At 45.5% G+C, this 16,567-nt stretch overlaps 1 protein-coding gene across 1 annotated transcript in view; it reads right to left on the reverse strand.

The window, feature by feature from the left end:
- LOC129705508 (polycystic kidney disease protein 1-like 2) overlaps positions 1-16,348 on the reverse strand; it is a 131,778-nt gene extending 115,430 nt beyond the window's left edge. The window contains exon 1 of the mRNA XM_055649095.1: positions 15,485-16,348. Coding sequence (XP_055505070.1) covers positions 15,485-15,785 — 301 coding nt within the window. The 5' untranslated portion in view covers positions 15,786-16,348. The remainder of the gene's footprint in view (positions 1-15,484) is intronic.
- Positions 16,349-16,567: the final 219 nt, after the last annotated feature.

Raw genomic sequence — 16,567 nt, forward strand, 5'->3', positions numbered from 1 at the left:
TATCCCACTAGTTATCCCTACTCTTTGTTTCCTGTCTGCCAACCAATTTTCTATCCATGTCAGTATCCTACCCCCAATACCATGCGCTCTAATTTTGCCCCCTAATCTCCTATGTGGGACCTTATCAAATGCTTTCTGAAAGTCCAGGTACACTCCATCCACTGGCTCTCCCTTGTCCATTTTCCTAGTTACATCCTCAAAGAACTCTGACCGATCCTGCTACTGCTACCCAAATGTGTCACTATTTCATCTTTTATAGTCAGAGTGAGGCTATTGTGTGGAGGTGGGTTATCAGGGAGGGTGGTGCTGGTTGGAACGTGGGGGTGGTGGTGCCGCAGTTGTCACGGTTCCTGTCCCCACCCCCCGGTGGGGTGGAGCCGCGACACAAACTAACACTCTAGAATGTAGCATTTTGAACGATGCAGACAATGGGCAGCGGCACCGGGGGCGGGACATAGACACAGACACAGACAGACGGCGTTGGAGGAGGTCGTGTCTGGTGTCTGCTCTGCTCAGCTCAGCTATACTCTACCCTACCATCATCTACTATACTATATTATACTCTAGGTGCGGCGGGGACGGGTGGCGACCAGAAGGGGAGTGGGTGAAGTGGCCACGCTCCCGCTCCTTGTTCCCGGCGCCGCGGCGAAGCTTCTGCTGCTCGGACCCCGCAGGGATCATCACTCGGTGAGTCTGTCTGTCTGTCGTGTCGGTCCCTGGCCCCGCACAGGTGACCGCTCCTCCCGGCGCCGGGGGCCCTGCGGACGGGGGCGGCTCCCAGCCTCACCCCCTTGACTGCCTCCCCTTAAACACCGACCCACGGCAGCGCTGTCAGAGCCCAGGGGCGCCGCACCGCTGAATGAACCAACCGCACACTTTAAAGACGTATTGTACAAGTTATTGCCATTTGTAACTTTACAAAAACGACTTTTAAAGCCGCTTCCACTTGCCCTGCCTGTCAATGACATCACGATGGAATCCCGAATCTCATTGACATTAAACATCGTGTGGGGTGGGATAGGGTAGAGGTGAGGAGTGGGGGAAGCAGGCAGGCAGGGAGAGGGGTTATGGAGGGAGGAAGGGAGTGACTGAGGGAGGGAGAGGTGATTGAGGGAGGAGGAGAGGGGAAAGAAGAGGGAAGGTGAAGGAAGATGCCTGGTGTGGGCCGAGCCTCGGGGCTGTAGCCGGGCCCGGGCTTTGGTCGCTGAGGAGCGGACACAGACACGGACTGGGCCCTGAGTGCGGCTCCGGGCCCTGGGCTGGGGTTCGAGCCGGTGTGGGGTCCGGGGGCTGCTGCTCCGAGCCCGTGGGCAGGGAGAGGAGCGGGACCTGGGGCAAGAACCTCCCCCAGACCGCAGCCTCAGCCTCTCCCTCCCATGGCTCCAGACCTGTCGACACGTGACGCCTGTATGGTCGTGAATAGTCGTCCAAAGAGTCGTACCTTTTCCTGGTCGACGCTGGATCTTCAACGTGTTGAAAATGCGACTATGACGGGTGCCGGCAGTCGCCGAAAAAAATCGCGTGAGTGGGACAGGCCCTTTAGACTGTTGAGGAAGCCTTGTTTATGGGCTCACAGTCAGGTGGGGGCTGTAAAGCTCCACTTGGTTCCAGTTGGATTGTCTGGTCCCTGTATTGTCTTAGATAGACACAAAATGCTGGAGTAACTCTACAGGACAGGCAGCATCTCTGGAGAGAAGGAATGGGTGACGTTTCTGGTCTAGACGCTTCTTCAGACAAATACAGGGGAGTGGGAGGTACATAGATAAGGAAGTGTATAGACAAGGAAATCTATAAGTGTATAGATAAGGATATCTCCCACTCTCCTGACATCAGTCTGAAGAAGGATCTCGACAGGAAACGTCACCCATTCCTTCGCTCCAGTGATGATGCCTGTCCTGCTGAGTTTCTCCAGCATTTTGTGTCCATCTTTGGTGTAAAGCAGCATCTGCAGTTCCTTCCTACACAAGCCATGTGGACAGGCCGGTGGGGGTGAGTAGGAGGGGTTGGGGGAGACGTGTAAAACCACAAAGGATTGTGAGTGAGGAGAAGTCATGAGTAAGGACGACAAGGTCACTGTGTTGACGGTGCAGGTTTAAAAGGGTGGCACGGTGGCGCAGTGTAGAGTTGCTGCCTTACAGCGCTTGCAGCGTCAGAGACCAGGGTTCGATCCTGACTACAGGTGCTGTATTTACAGAGTTTGTATGTTCTCCTCGAGACCGCGTGGGTTTTCTCCAAGATCTTACATTTCCTCCCAAGCTCCAAAGACTTACAGACTTGTTGGTTAATTGGCTTTGTATAAATGTAAAATTGTCCCTAGTGTGTGTAGGGTAGAGTTAATGTGCGGGGATTGCTGGTCGGTGTGGACTCGGTGGGTCGAAGGCTTGTTTCCGCGCTGTACCTAAACTCTCAAGTGATAGGAAACAACCTGCGCTGCCTCTGGGTTTCTTGGTTTTTGGTCACATTTGTTCTGAAACACAGAAGGAAGCAGATCCGGTGAAACTTCTCAAAGAAACTGGAGAAATGATGGAAATGGAATGGGTTTACTGGCCAGTGGGGGAAGAGCGAGGGGCAGGGGGATTGGTGATTGTTCAAGCATTTGTGACTATCTTCCGTTCAGGCAGCGGGCGCAGGCAGCCATGTGTTAGACACTTGATACAGCTAGTTATAACTAGTCCCAAGGACGTGTGGATTTGTAGCTTTATTGGCCTCTGTAAATTGTCCCTAGTGTGTAAGGGAGTGGATGTGAAATTATAAGGTCGCTTTGGGGTTATGGGGAGAAGGCGGGAGAATGGAGCTGGTGGGGAAAGATAGATCAGCCATAATTCAACGGTGTAGTAAATGATGGGCCGAATGGCAATTCTGCTCCTCGAACATATGAACTTATGAACATCGAACTAGTATAAAAGGGGGATTGATGGTCAGCATGGACTCGATGGGCCAAGGCTCCTGGATCCTGTCTGTACCTCAGGTTTCACTTTAGTATTGTTACATGTGCTGGCGTACAGTGAACAGCTTTGTTTTGTAAGCTATCCAATCAAATCAGATTCAAAATATTCATAAATACAATTAAGCCAAATCAAGTTCAATAGTTATAGCAAAGGGGAAGATACAGAGTGCAGAATATAGTTCTCAGCATTGTAGTGCATCAGTTCCAGAGTGTCCAATGTGAGCAATGGGGTGGAGGTGAATTGGACAGTACCCCAGTTTCATTAGTTCATAAGTGATTGGAGAAGAATTAGGCCATTTGGCCCATCAAGTCTACTTCGCCATTCAATCATGGCTGATCTATCTCTTTCTCTGAACGCTATTTCCTCCCCATAACTCCTTACACCCGTACCAATCAAGAATCTACCTATCTCTGCCTTAATAACATCCATTGACGGCCTCCACAGCCTTCTGTGGCAATGAATTCCACAAATTCACCCCCCTCTGACTGAAGAAATACCTCCTTATCTCCTTCCTAAAGGAAAGTCTTTTAATTTCGAGGCTATGACCTCAGGTCCTAGACTCTCCCACTAGTGGAAACATCGTCTCCACATCACAGTTCATGATCATTCCATAAATCAGACAATTGGCCTACCACATGCTGTATCCAGAGACTTGATGTGTGTGTGGTTACTCTCCCATCCCTTATGATGATGCCCATTTTTATTGATTACTGCCCACAAAATGCTCTGCCCCGTCATCAGATGCCAGGAAGCCAGGGCAATGGTGAGCTGGAGGGAACAGTGCTCTGAAACGAAGCTCTGCCGTGTATATTTCTGTGAACGGTGGCACAGCGGTAGAGTTGCTGCCTTACAGTGCCAGAGACCCGGGTTCCATCCCGACTACAGGCGCTGTCTGTATGGAGTTTGTACGTTCTCCCCGTGACCGCGTGGGTTTCCTCCCACACTCCAAAGACGTAGGGGTTTGTAGATTAATTGGCTTGGTATACATGTAAATTGACCCTAGCCTGTGTGGGGTAGTGTTAATGTGTGGGGAACAGCTTTTTCAATTTGCCCATGTACCAGTTTAATTCATCCACAGTCCACACATTGTTAACCAGTATTTTTATTTCTACTATCTTGCACTCTGACCAGACGCTAAACTGCATTTCGTTGTACCTGTACTCGTATTTGTGCAATGACAACAAAGTTGAATTGAATTGAATTATCGTTTCAGGTTGCACAAGAAAAGGTCAAACAGCAAGAGGCCGGGACCTGTGCCTGGTTTTCAAACGTTCACCACAAAACAGTTCAGTCAACATGACCCTTAGCTACATCAGCAAACCTTGAGAAGCGCTCTCAGCGCTTTGTTGACATCCCATTGCTCTTCGGCAGGGTGAGGTTGAGTGGGCTATTACAAGACGTGGGTGTCGGGACATGGGGTGGGTGTATGTGCTGTTACTGGGAAGGGGGTGAGGGACATGTAAGTCACACCCACACACACCCTGCTGATACTGGACCCAGTGGTGAGGTACAGCCCGCTGCTCTCTCCTTAAACTCCCAGGGTTTGCACAAGGCCTGGTCCCCAGTGCTCTGTTGTTCGTGCAGCCTAAGGACCACAGTCAGTGCAGGAGGAAGCCACCTTCCAGCTTGGTACTCCAGTGTGTTCCCTCAGCCTGACTGGGTCACTCACTGAGATGAGTGGTGAGTTGCCCAGAGGACCATAGAGTCAAGAGACGACTGACTGTGTCAATGCTCGGTTACTCGAGGCCAACTGAAGTCATGTTGTAACACCTAAGGGAGGCCTGGTTTGTGCTCCAGGATCACTGGGGTGATGAAAGAATAGGATCCCCTTTAGATTTCCCCAGCTGTGTGGCACCGAGGATGCTTTTGAAATGTAGTGTAAGGTGGTGGACCGTGGCCAAGCTCGCACACAGCATTGTGATCAGCAGACGCCCATGTTCAATAAATCTAGATCTCTCTAACTTCAAGTAACCCTCTCTCTCCGTCCCTCCCCCTCCTTAGTCATTGTACTAGTTTCACTGTCGTCCTGGTGAGTTTCATTGTCTGTATCATTCGTTAACACCGAGCCCACAGCCAACCAACAATGGACCCTTTCCTTCATCATCGTTACTTTTTTGCACATCGTTCATTCATTTGTTCCATGTCTCTCTACATCACCGTCTATATCGCTTGTTTCCCTTTCCCCTGACTCTCAGTCTGAAGAAGGGTCTCGACCCGAAACGTCACCTATTCCTTTTCTCCAGAGATGCTGCCTGTCCAGCTGAGTTACTCCAGCTTTTTGTGTCTATCTTTGCCCATGGTGGTTGTGGGATAAGATTGACTGGGACAGAGGGGGCTGCTATCCATCCACAACCAGGCAATCTCTCTGTGTTGAAATGTGATACTCCCTGCTCGGTGGAAGTGTCATTGACAATCTCCCGTTTATTTAGTCTGGACACAAAAGGAGGCCATTCGGCCCGTCGTGGCCTCTGGAATACCCCCATCAGTGCTGTTGTCCCGTTGATATCCCTGCAACCTATTTTTTCTTAGGTTCCCTAAAGCTCCCCTGGGTTCTCCTGCCACCAGCTTGCGGTGGACTTTCTGTGGTGGTCCCTGCAGGGGAGAAGGTCTCTCAGCCTGACGTGGTTCCACAGTATCAGTGCGTTCCGTGTTGGAGAGTCTGAGCTCTCTCCGCTTCCACTGATGTGAAGCATCGGGGCCCAACGTTGTCTAATATTGTGTTACTGTCTCTTTCAGAAAAAGCTCTGCCCCTGGTGTACTGGTGGTTGGGCACAGCCTGGTACCAGTTAACAACGGCCATCTCCTTGATCGATGTCTTTACTCTGTCCAGGTACGTGCTCCGGGGATCCACAGACTCCCTTCCTCCACCTGGTCACACCCATCCCCACTGCCTCCTCCATCTCCTCCCCACCTCTGTACTGAACACACCCTCCCACAGGACACCCAGTCACACTGAACCACCGATAAATAGACAATAGACCATAGGTGCAGGAGTGGGCCATTCAGCCCTTCAAGCCAGCAATGTGATCATGGCTGATCATCCACAGTACCCCGTTCCTGCCTCCTGTTCAGGAGAGTTTTCTTAAACAGTGTGTCGAGGCCCCCACACGTGAGAGGGCAACACTGGATCTAGTATTGGGAAGTTGGGAAGAACAAGTTAATGAAGTGTGTGTGGAGGAGCCTTTTGGGTCCAGTGACCACAGTTCGATTAGGTGTAAGGAAGCTTGGCTGATGAGGGAAATTGAGGCGTCGGTCAAAAACAAGCAGGATGCATGGGACAGGTATAGGCAACTGGGATCAAGTGCATCCCTGGAGGAGTTTTGGGAATTAAGGGGAAACTGAAAATGGTGATCAGTAGGGCAAAAAGGGGGACAGGAGATAGCTCTGGTGGGTAGCAACAAACCCCAAAATGTTATAAATACATAAAGGGGAATTATTTTGCTATAATGTTAAGAATATGCGACTGATTACTGGACTGATTGACTGAAGGACGTTTAAATTGAGTGAATAGTTGTTTAAGCTAATTAAGTAAGAAATGAGCTTATTGTGAGCCTTTGCATATTTCAGATAAATTAAAATGAGGCGATTCATCCTGCTATGCATCCTGATGCTACTACAGATGGAGGGAAATGAAGGAAAAATTTGACGATGTATCCCGGGACAAACAAGCAGAGTCTTTCACCTCTGCAAAAGAGATGTGGTACAGTGCAATGGCCCAGATGCCTTTGGATCGTGGGATGTCACCAAGATTGACTATTGCAATGGGATACAGCGTCAGCCCGATTGGCAGGTAGACTTAGATAACCGACACCTATAGGAATTAGGTTGGTCTCTGGAGTGCAAATTTGACTTTTCTGCAAACGGTATTCTTTGGAAGACAACTCGGCAAAGGAACATTTGTATGATGGACTATGCTATCGAGAAGCATTAGAGGGCTACCCTTGTTTACAGGAGAAAGAACATGAGAAAAATATGGGAAAAATGGGCATTGGAAGAAACAGACTCTAACATGCCCATAATGAACAAGCCCATAATGAACTATTTGGTAAAGGACAAATTGTGTGTTACCTTGCTACTATCAGAAATACGTCTGTTCTCTTTACAGGATAGATATGCCTTATACTATCTGTTGGCACATGAGGGAGGGACATGTGCTATTGTGAAAGACAGATGTATGATGGGAATTCAGGACAGAACAGTAACATCACAAACATCAAAATGACATTATTACACTGCTCGATGGGATACAGGAGGGTATTGAATGGGGAGACTGGGGATTTGGGTGGATTTTATAATTGGATCATTAGTACTACTTTGGTTCTGTCTTCACCAAGGAAGACATAAATAATCTGCCGGAAATAGCAGGGGACCGGGGGTCAAATGAGATGGAGGAACTGAGTGAAATCCAGGTTAGCCGGGAAGTGGTGTTAGGTAAATTGAATGGATTATCTGAATGGTGGCCGATTAGGAAAAGGGGAGATGCAATGAGACCTGGGTGTCATGGTACACCAGTCATTGAAAGTAGGCATGCAGGTGCAGCAGGCAGTGAAGAAAGCGAATGGTATGTTAGCATTCATAGCAAAAGGATTTGAGTATAGGAGCAGGGAGGTTCTACTGCAGTTGTACAGGGTCTTGGTGAGACAACACCTGGAGTATTGCGTACAGTTTTGGTCTCCCAATCTGAGGAAAGACATTCTTGCCATAGAGGGAGTACAGAGAAGAATCACCAGACTGATTCCTGGGATGTCAGGACTTTCATATGAAGGGGTTGGACAGGCTAGATGCAGCGAGATTGTTTCTGATGTTGGGGAAGTCCAGAACAAGGGATCACAGTTTAAGGATAAGGGGGAAATCTTTTAGGACCGAGATGATGAAAACATTTTTCACACAGAGAGTGGTGAATCTGTGGGATTCTCTGCCACAGAAGGTAGTTGAGGCCAGTTCATTGGCTATATTTAAGAGGGAGTTAGATGTGGCCCTTGTGGCTAAAGGGATCAGGGGGTATGGAGAGAAGGCAGGTACAGGATACTGAGCTGAATGATCAGCCATGATCATATTGAATGGCGGTGCAGGCTCGAAGGGCTGAATGGCCTACTCCTGCACCTATTGTCTATGTTTCTATATATGCAGCAATCGTGGTTTTGTGTTTGTTCGTGGGAATTGCTTTTGTTAAATGTATTATTTCTAGACTGACAGCCTTGGGTAATGTGGAAACTGGTGAGAAGATATTATTGCAACATCTAGAAGAAGACATTCTAATGTTGAATGATGAAGTAGTTGAAAGGATGGTAAATGCGCAGGTTGAGAAAGAATTATTAGAAGATGAATGTATTAGAATGAATAAAATGGAGATAGATCAGTGGTATGGACCCCAGAATAGCTGAGCACCCTAAGGGCTAGGGTATTAAGCATAACAGAGAAGTAGGGAACAGCATTGGTGTCAACAAGCCAGCCTGCTGACCTACGTGGTCCAGGTTTTGGGGGCTATAAAGCATCTCAAGGTTAGGTATAAACTTGGATGACTAATAAGCCAATGCTGATGAATCTCTGCCTTGTGTTATTATCCTATTAGTGGTCATAGAATGACCAGAGTGGGGAATGAGGAAATATTATACAAATAGAACCGCTTGGATAGTGACTTTTATATAAGCTAGGTAAATTGCAAAAGAAAAGTTTAAAGTTTTCCTGAACCAAAAAAAACTGCAAACAGACACATACACACAGGGAAAGATGAATCAAAACATGGAGGCCTGAACTTAGGTTATTGTTTGGGGCAATTATAGCACTGGCGGAAATTGTATTTGATATGGCTTTGTGTTGAAGAATGGGAAGCTGAATAAGGGGCCTCTTCTTAGGCCATCTGCTCTGTATCTATGGCACATTTCTGAGCTCTGAATGTGACGTAAAGGTGAAGAGTTATGGCTTGTTTTGCTAGGTTTGAGACAGAATTCAAGGCTGAGAGATGATAGACTGCAGTTAGCCTTGGCTGTGTACAATTATAATGTGTGATAAGGAACAAGATGTAAGTGAAGGAATAATTGCTTTGAGAAATAATTAGATTGAGGGAGTAGTTTATAGAAGGTTGAAGCAGATGGAATTCTGACGTAATGGTCTGAGATGTAGTCTCTTGTGTTCTGCCTGGTACATGAGATTGGAAATCCTACTTCCCGATAACAGGAGAGGCACCAAAGTTAATTGGATCATTAGTACTACAATTAAGTAAATTGACAGATTTACGACCCATGTATGCTTGGTAGGGATGTGAATGGGTTTTGAACTTAGAAACTGTTATTCAGCAAACTTATATAATTAATGTTTTAAAGACATAGGTAAAAGTATTTCAAACTGTGAAATTATAGTGAAACAATTTATGAAATGTATTGGCTTAATAGAAAGGTACACTTTAGACTTATAGAAATTGTTTAGATTTATAGAAATATATTTTCTCTTGGTATAGAAAGTGTGTATGACTTGTGTGATCATTGTGTTATATACGTATCTTGTATTTTGAGGAGTGGTCTTTCATAAGAGCCTACTGGGGTTTTGCTGTGTTGAAATAAAATAATTCTAAAACAGTATAAAGCACAGACAAACGAAGGCTGTAATGAGGCCAGGGAAGGGGGATCATGTGACTGACGTTGTAAATCACCAGAAGGACTCAGATGATTGGTTACCAGCTTGTCATACCCTCTGTATCTGAAATGTCTAATACCTATATAAATGCCATGAGTTTGTATCAAAGTTACTCCTCTCTGGACCCGCCCCAGAGCATCAGCTCTGTGTTGGAAGGTTCAAGAGACTAGTCTCAGCTGAATAAAGAATTGATTTTAACAGCAACAAGTGTTTGAGTCAAGTTGACTTTTGATTGAAAGAACTCAGTTTAACACTTTCATAGGACAACAGAAGGAAACAAAACGGGCAATACAGGCTGAAAAGATGAAGTACGAAGGGAAGCTGGCCAGGATTATAAAGAAGGACAGTAAAAGCTTCTTTAGATATGTTAAGGGAAAAAGAGTAGCAAAGTCAAATGTTGGTCCCTTGATTCAATTCAATTCAATTCAAAGCACTTTATTCGTCCCCGAGGGGCAATTTAAAAAGGCGCATTACAGTAGCTTTTTAAAAAGGGACACAATCAACAAACATAAGCAGCACGCATACTGCACAATCAACCAGCACACGCATTTCACAGACACACTGCACAATCACACATCAACATTCAACACATAGCAATAGTTTTAAAATGCTTTCTAAGTGCTTCAATTAAAAAAGTGCATATAGAAGGTTATTTCATTTCATATGTTCATGAGTCAATGATCAGCATTAAAAAGCTGGACAGCCCTGGGGATGAAGGTTGCCTTCCTCCTCTGTGTCCGGCAACCCGGACAGCGGAGTCTGCGTCCTGAGGGGAGCCACTCAAACTCAGGAAACAGGATGTGAGAGGGGTCCTGAAGAATCCTACGTGTTAATTTTAAAGACTGTTGGTCGCATAGGGCAGTTAGAGTTCGGACGGGCTGCTCAATGATTTTTGAGCAGACCTTGACCACATTCAACAGGCGGTTTCTGTTTTGCAGGGTGATGGAGTGGAACCAGCTAGTGAAAGAGAAGGTTATTACATTTTCAATGAATGCGTAGTAGAATGTGGTGAGAATGTCTTTGTTAATCCCAAATGACTTCAGCTTCCTGAGTAGGTACTGTCTCTGATGGCACTTTTTAAGGATTTCCTCTATGTTAGAGGAAAACCTAAGCAGGTTGTCGAAGGCTGTTCCCAGATATTTGTATACCTCCACTATCTCCACTGGCTCCTGCTGGATGATAGTGGTGGCTGCCTCAGCCATCTGTCTCTGTTGGGGGGAGAAAGTCACAATCATGTCCTTGGTTTTGCTTATATTTAGCTCAAGACAAGACTTTTCACACCATACTATAAAGTCCTGCAGGGCTGAGCTGTGATGTTGTGTGTGGCTGGGAAGAAGAGACAGGAGAACTGTGTCATCAGCAAATTTTACGAAGTGGCAGTTTGGCTGGGTGGATCTGCAGTCATCAGTGTAGAGAATGAAGAGAAGTGGGGAGAGGACACAGCCTTGTGGAGAGCCAGTGAAGGTGAAGAGGGTGAAGGTGAATGGCAGACACGGGTGAAATTATTAAGGGCAACAAGGAATTGGCAGAAGAGTTGAATAGGTACTTCAGATCTGGCTTCACTACGGAAGACACAAACAATCCCGCAGATGTACTGGAGCACAGAGGATCTAAGTGGGTAGAGGAACTGAAATAAATTTTCATTAGGCGAGAAATAGTATTGGGTAGGCTAATGGAACTGAAGGATGATAAATCCCCTGGGCCTGATGGTCTGCATCCCAGGGTCCTCAGGGAGGTGGATCTTGAAATAGTGGACGCATTGGTGATCATTTTCCAATGTTCAATAGATTCAGGATCAGTTCCTGTGGATAGGAGGATAGCTAATGTTATCCCACTTTTCAAGAAAAGGAGTGAGAGAGAAAACGGGGAATTACAGACCAGTTCGCCTGACCGGTGGTGGGAAAGATGCTGGAGTCAATTATTAAAAAGGTAATAATGGGGCCTTTGGATAACAGTAAAAGGATTAGTCCAAGTCAACATGGATTTGTTAAAGGGAAATCATGCTTGACTAATCTGGAATTTTTTGAGGATGTGACAAGTAAAATGGATGAAGGGGTGCCAGTGGACGTTGTGTATCTTTCCTCAATGACAGTCCCGCCATTCCAGGGATCAATCTCGTGAACCTACGCTGCACTGCCTGAATCACAAGGATGTCCTTCCTCAAAATAGGAGACCAAAACTGTACACAATGATGAATTCAGATTACGTCCTTTCCCCCCCCCCCCCCCCCCCCCCCTCCCCTCCCCCCCCCCCCCCCCCCCCCTCCCCCCTCTCCCCCTCTATCCCCTCTCCCCTCTCTCCCCCTTCCCTCCCCCTCTCCCTGCCAACAGCCACAGCAGACCCTCTGTTAGAGTGTTCAAAAACAAGCCAGCTGGTTGTTCCTCATCCAACCCATCCAATCTCCTTGGTGAGGCCACCTGGATTTCGGAACATGTTTAGGAAGGAGCTGCAGATGCTGGTTTAAACCAAAGATAGACACAAAAAACGGGAGTAACTCAGATGGTCAGACAACATCTCTGGAGGAAAGGAATAGGTGATGTTTCGGGTCGAGACCCTGCTGCAGACTGAGTGTCAGGAGAAAGGGAAACAACATAGATGGAGCTATAGAGAGATATATGTCATTTCATTCATTTGTTCCGTATCTCTATATCATTGTCTTTATATTTCTCATTTCCCTTTCCCCTGACTCTCAGTCTGAAGAAGTGCCTTGACCCGAAACATCACCCATTGCTTTCTCCAAAGATGCTGCCTTACCCGCTGAGTTACTCCAGATTTTTGTGTCTACTTTCGGAATATGATATTGTGTGTTGATTCTGAAGGATCTAAATAAATTAAAGGAAAGCTGTGGAAGTCAATAGTGGGATTGTGGCATTTCAAAACAATATAACGACACACCTAAACTAAGGAGGGTGTGGAAAATTCAAGGACCATTCTCGCCCCAGTCACTCTATCTTCTCCCCACTCTCATCAGGCAAGAGTTTGAAAATGAATCCCTCCAGATGCACTACCTGCTGAGTTACTCCAGCTTTTTGTGGTCTTGGTTCCCTTTCCCCTGATCTCAGTCTGAAGAAAAAGATATCGACCCAAAATGTCACCTATTCCTTTTGCTCCAGAGATGCTGTCTGACCCGGTGAGTTACTCCAGCTTTATTGTGTCTACCTCCAGATTCAGGGACAATTTCCTCCCAGCTGCCATCAGACAATTGAACAGTCCTCTCACCAGCTAGAGTGTGGTCCTGACCTCCCATCTATCTTATTGAAGACCTTTGAACTCTAATCAAACTTTATCTTAAACTCAATGACATGCCCTTTTAATGCTCATCTCTGCACTGTAGATGGCTTAATTGTAATCATGTATAGTCTTTTCCTTGACAGGATAATATGCAAATAAAAGATGTTCACTGAACCTCGGTAAACATGACAATAATAAACTAAACTAAATTCAAGGCAGATTAGTATTTCATAACTAGATTGGAAAGCTGAATTAAGTCTGTGATTGAATGGCTCAGAATCCAAGTTTGAAGTTTAAATTCTCACAGGTACTTGAGCATTAATCTACATTGGGAACAATCTTATTCATGTGTCTGCAGCTACACTAATATCCACATGCACTGTCTCAACTTGCCAAGCACATGTGGTATCTTCCGCCACCTGCTTGTTTCCCCTCAACATCGCACCTGACTTGGGTATGTAAAATCATCATTAAAAAACAAATTTGTTAATGAATCAAAATTTAAACAATTCTCGGCCAAATTAGTGGCATCTTCATCACAAATGGTCAAAAAATAGCCGCCCTCCACTTTCTCATGGGTGAGAAGCAGTGATCATATGTACAGGGATTAGTACAGTTTTGATTAGTATGGGTGTCAGGGGTTACGGGGAGAAGGCAGGAGAATGGGGTTGAAAGGGGAAGATAGATCAGCCATGATTGAATGGCGGGGTAGACTTGATGATCCGAATGGCCCAATTCTGCTCTTATCACTGATGAACATGAGTTCTGCCAGCAATGTACTATGTTTACATATTCTGTTGTGCTGCTGCAAGTAAGAATTTAATTGTTCTATCTGGGACATATGACAATAAAACACTATTGACACTTCTCTCGTGCCTACACCATAAGAAACCCAGGCATTGTCGACAAAATATCACTCAATTTGTGTGTTTTCTCATGTTAATTTATCTATTATGTTGTTATGAAGCTACAGATTAAAAGTAAAATGAATCCCTTAGCTTAAGAGCATGCGACAGATGTAATGTCATGAACAGAAGTGAGAATCAGGTTGATTACAGCAAGGGAGGGAAGTGAAACATAAAGAGAGTGGCAAAGGAAATGACTGGCAGAAAATATAAACGAGGGATCCAAAACAGTTTCGCAGGCATGTAAATGGGAAAAGGATTGGAAGATCAGGCACATTTATAAGTGTATGGGGCCACATTTCTGGGGGTCACCGTTCATGGAATTTTGAAAAGGATGTCACAGGGATTTATGAAAATGGTTCCTAGGGAGAGGGACTTCAATTATAAGTGAAGAAGCTGGAGGCTCCACAGAAGAACTGTGGAGGCTTCAATGGAATCTGATGGAGGTATTTAATGACATGAAGGACATGGCTAGTGTGAGTACAGGGAAACTGCCAGAGGGGCGGAGAAGGGGGGGGGGGGGGGGGGGGGGGGGGGGGGGTTATTGTACAGTATTGTACAGTGGGACAAAATGTCCACTGGTGCTCAATGATCTTCCCCTGGAGATTCATTTTCACCATGCACTGCCACTTTGGCTTGGCCCACGGTCTCATTACCCTCGTCCAAATCCAGTCGCCTTTACGCCTGTCCTGCTGTAGATTTGTAGGAGTCAGTCAGGGTCCACCCTAGAGTTGGGGTTGGGATTCAAGATCCAGGGGACATTGAATGAAAGGGATAAGCAAGGGAATCAAATGTAACCAGGACAATAATTGTCTCATACCATGAATGGTTAAGGTCAAGTGGGATAAAATCTGGGGCTAGACACAAAAAGCTGGAGTAACTCAGGGGCCTGACTCTCAGTCTGAAGAAGGATCTCAACCCGAAACGTCACCTATTCCTTTTCTCCAGAGATGCTGTCTGACTCGTTGAGCTACTCCAGCTTTTTGTGTCTATCTTCGGTTTAAACCAGCACGGGCAGTTCCTTCCTACACATAGAATCTGCGGCTGTAGACGGTGAACAATATAAATAATTGTCCATGTTCAGGACTTTATTAAAGGCTCGTTAATTAATGAAATTGTGGTACAAATTGAGACGGGTGAACTTATGTACAGGGAAAGGCTTAGAGAGAAGAATAAATTCAGTTCAAAAGTGATTAGGGCGAGGGTTGAAATCACCAGGGGTGAGATCACTTTTCTGTGAGACTGAGTGAAAGAGGAAGGCAGAACACAGATAATGGTGCACAGGAACATTACACGTTCTCAAAGTATTACAAGGAGAAACTAACAAATAGCAGTTCCAACAAATGAACATTTAAAGCTGCATAGATGTCCTGATGATTTTACACTACCCTGATATCCACAAATTAAAACATTCACGTTCAACTCTTACATTGAATTATTCTTGTATATTTACTAAACACTTCCTCTTCCTCGTATCTTTCATTCATTGCTCATTTTCTCTCTACATCACCAGTCTATATCTCTCGTTTCCCTTTTCCCTGACTAGTCTAAAGAAAGGTCTCAACCCAAAATGTCACCCGTTCCTTCTCTCCAGAGATGCTGCCTGTCCCGCTGGGTTACTCCAGTTTGTGTGTCTATCCTTTTTCCCCATAGTTACACACTATGCATCACAATTCAATTGATTGGCAAAATTATTTGTGAAGAATGGAAAAAGGATGTGGTGTGTATATTGTAATCCTACTCTCTTGCCCGATGTTTCTTCTCATGAATTCTCACCTTCCGTAGTCACTTCATCCTGTGTTAAGTTCTGTTTCCAGGGAGCTAGCCCGATCCACCAGTCTTTTTCCACTTCCAGTTGGCCCAACAAGAACTCCCGAGTCTCCTCGTCCAAGATGAAAGCGAGGTGACCCCCTCCTCGCTCACACCAGCTCTCCGCATCCTGGAAGCCGTGCGGCAGCCGAACGATCTCATAACAACTTCTTCGGAAGCCCAGCTGTTCTTCTAAGCAAGGACCCGCTTTGACTCGAAGATTTGTGAATGCCAACACAAAAAAAAGGAGAAATCTCATTGTGGACTGCCTTTGAATCTCACTGGTTTAAAATAACTTTCAAAGGAGCAGAGCTCCATGTACAACCACAATCCAGACTGACACCAATCTACAATATGCTCCTGTGCAAACCAGGATTACAAATACACTGGCAACAATTGATTAGAACATATTGATGAATTACAGCCTCAGAGAACATACAAGATTTTAATAGTCCTCATGAAAACCATCTAAACACTTGCCTGCATCACTGGGCAACCTATTAAAATGTTAACCCTTGACTTCATGCTGACTGAATGTTAAAGATAACACAAACAGTTGTCGCTCTTTCAGTAAAGAGACATGTGCAGAGTTGAGATAATAGGCCATCATTAAATTGAAAAAACTACCACTGACAGCCTATTTACCTGAAAAAAGGAAGCTTTCATTATAATGGTGCAGGCAAATGATCAGACGTAATCTTATTTTACAGAGAAGCCATCATTCTGCCAATTTTTAAATCAGTTTCAGGGAAAAGGGATCCATTCAGGTTTATTTTCTATCAATTCCCCAAATACACTGCTTGTCTCCAGTACAATTGTACCTCCGTTGCTTTCCTTTGTGGACATTTGTCCTGCTCTATGTTTCACATTGATAACATTGATGAATAGATTCAGCAGTGTTCCCTAATCCCCTTTCATTCCACTCACTCCACTACTGGATAATCCAAGCCATCGTGTAGAAACAATTCTAACTCAAATCTCCAATGGGCTGCCGGCTCCGTGATCAATATCTATATGCTAGGGATTCAAGGTCCTATTTGA

This window comes from Leucoraja erinacea, chromosome 17 (assembly GCF_028641065.1).
Source record: "Leucoraja erinacea ecotype New England chromosome 17, Leri_hhj_1, whole genome shotgun sequence".
Lineage (NCBI taxonomy): Eukaryota > Metazoa > Chordata > Chondrichthyes > Rajiformes > Rajidae > Leucoraja > Leucoraja erinaceus.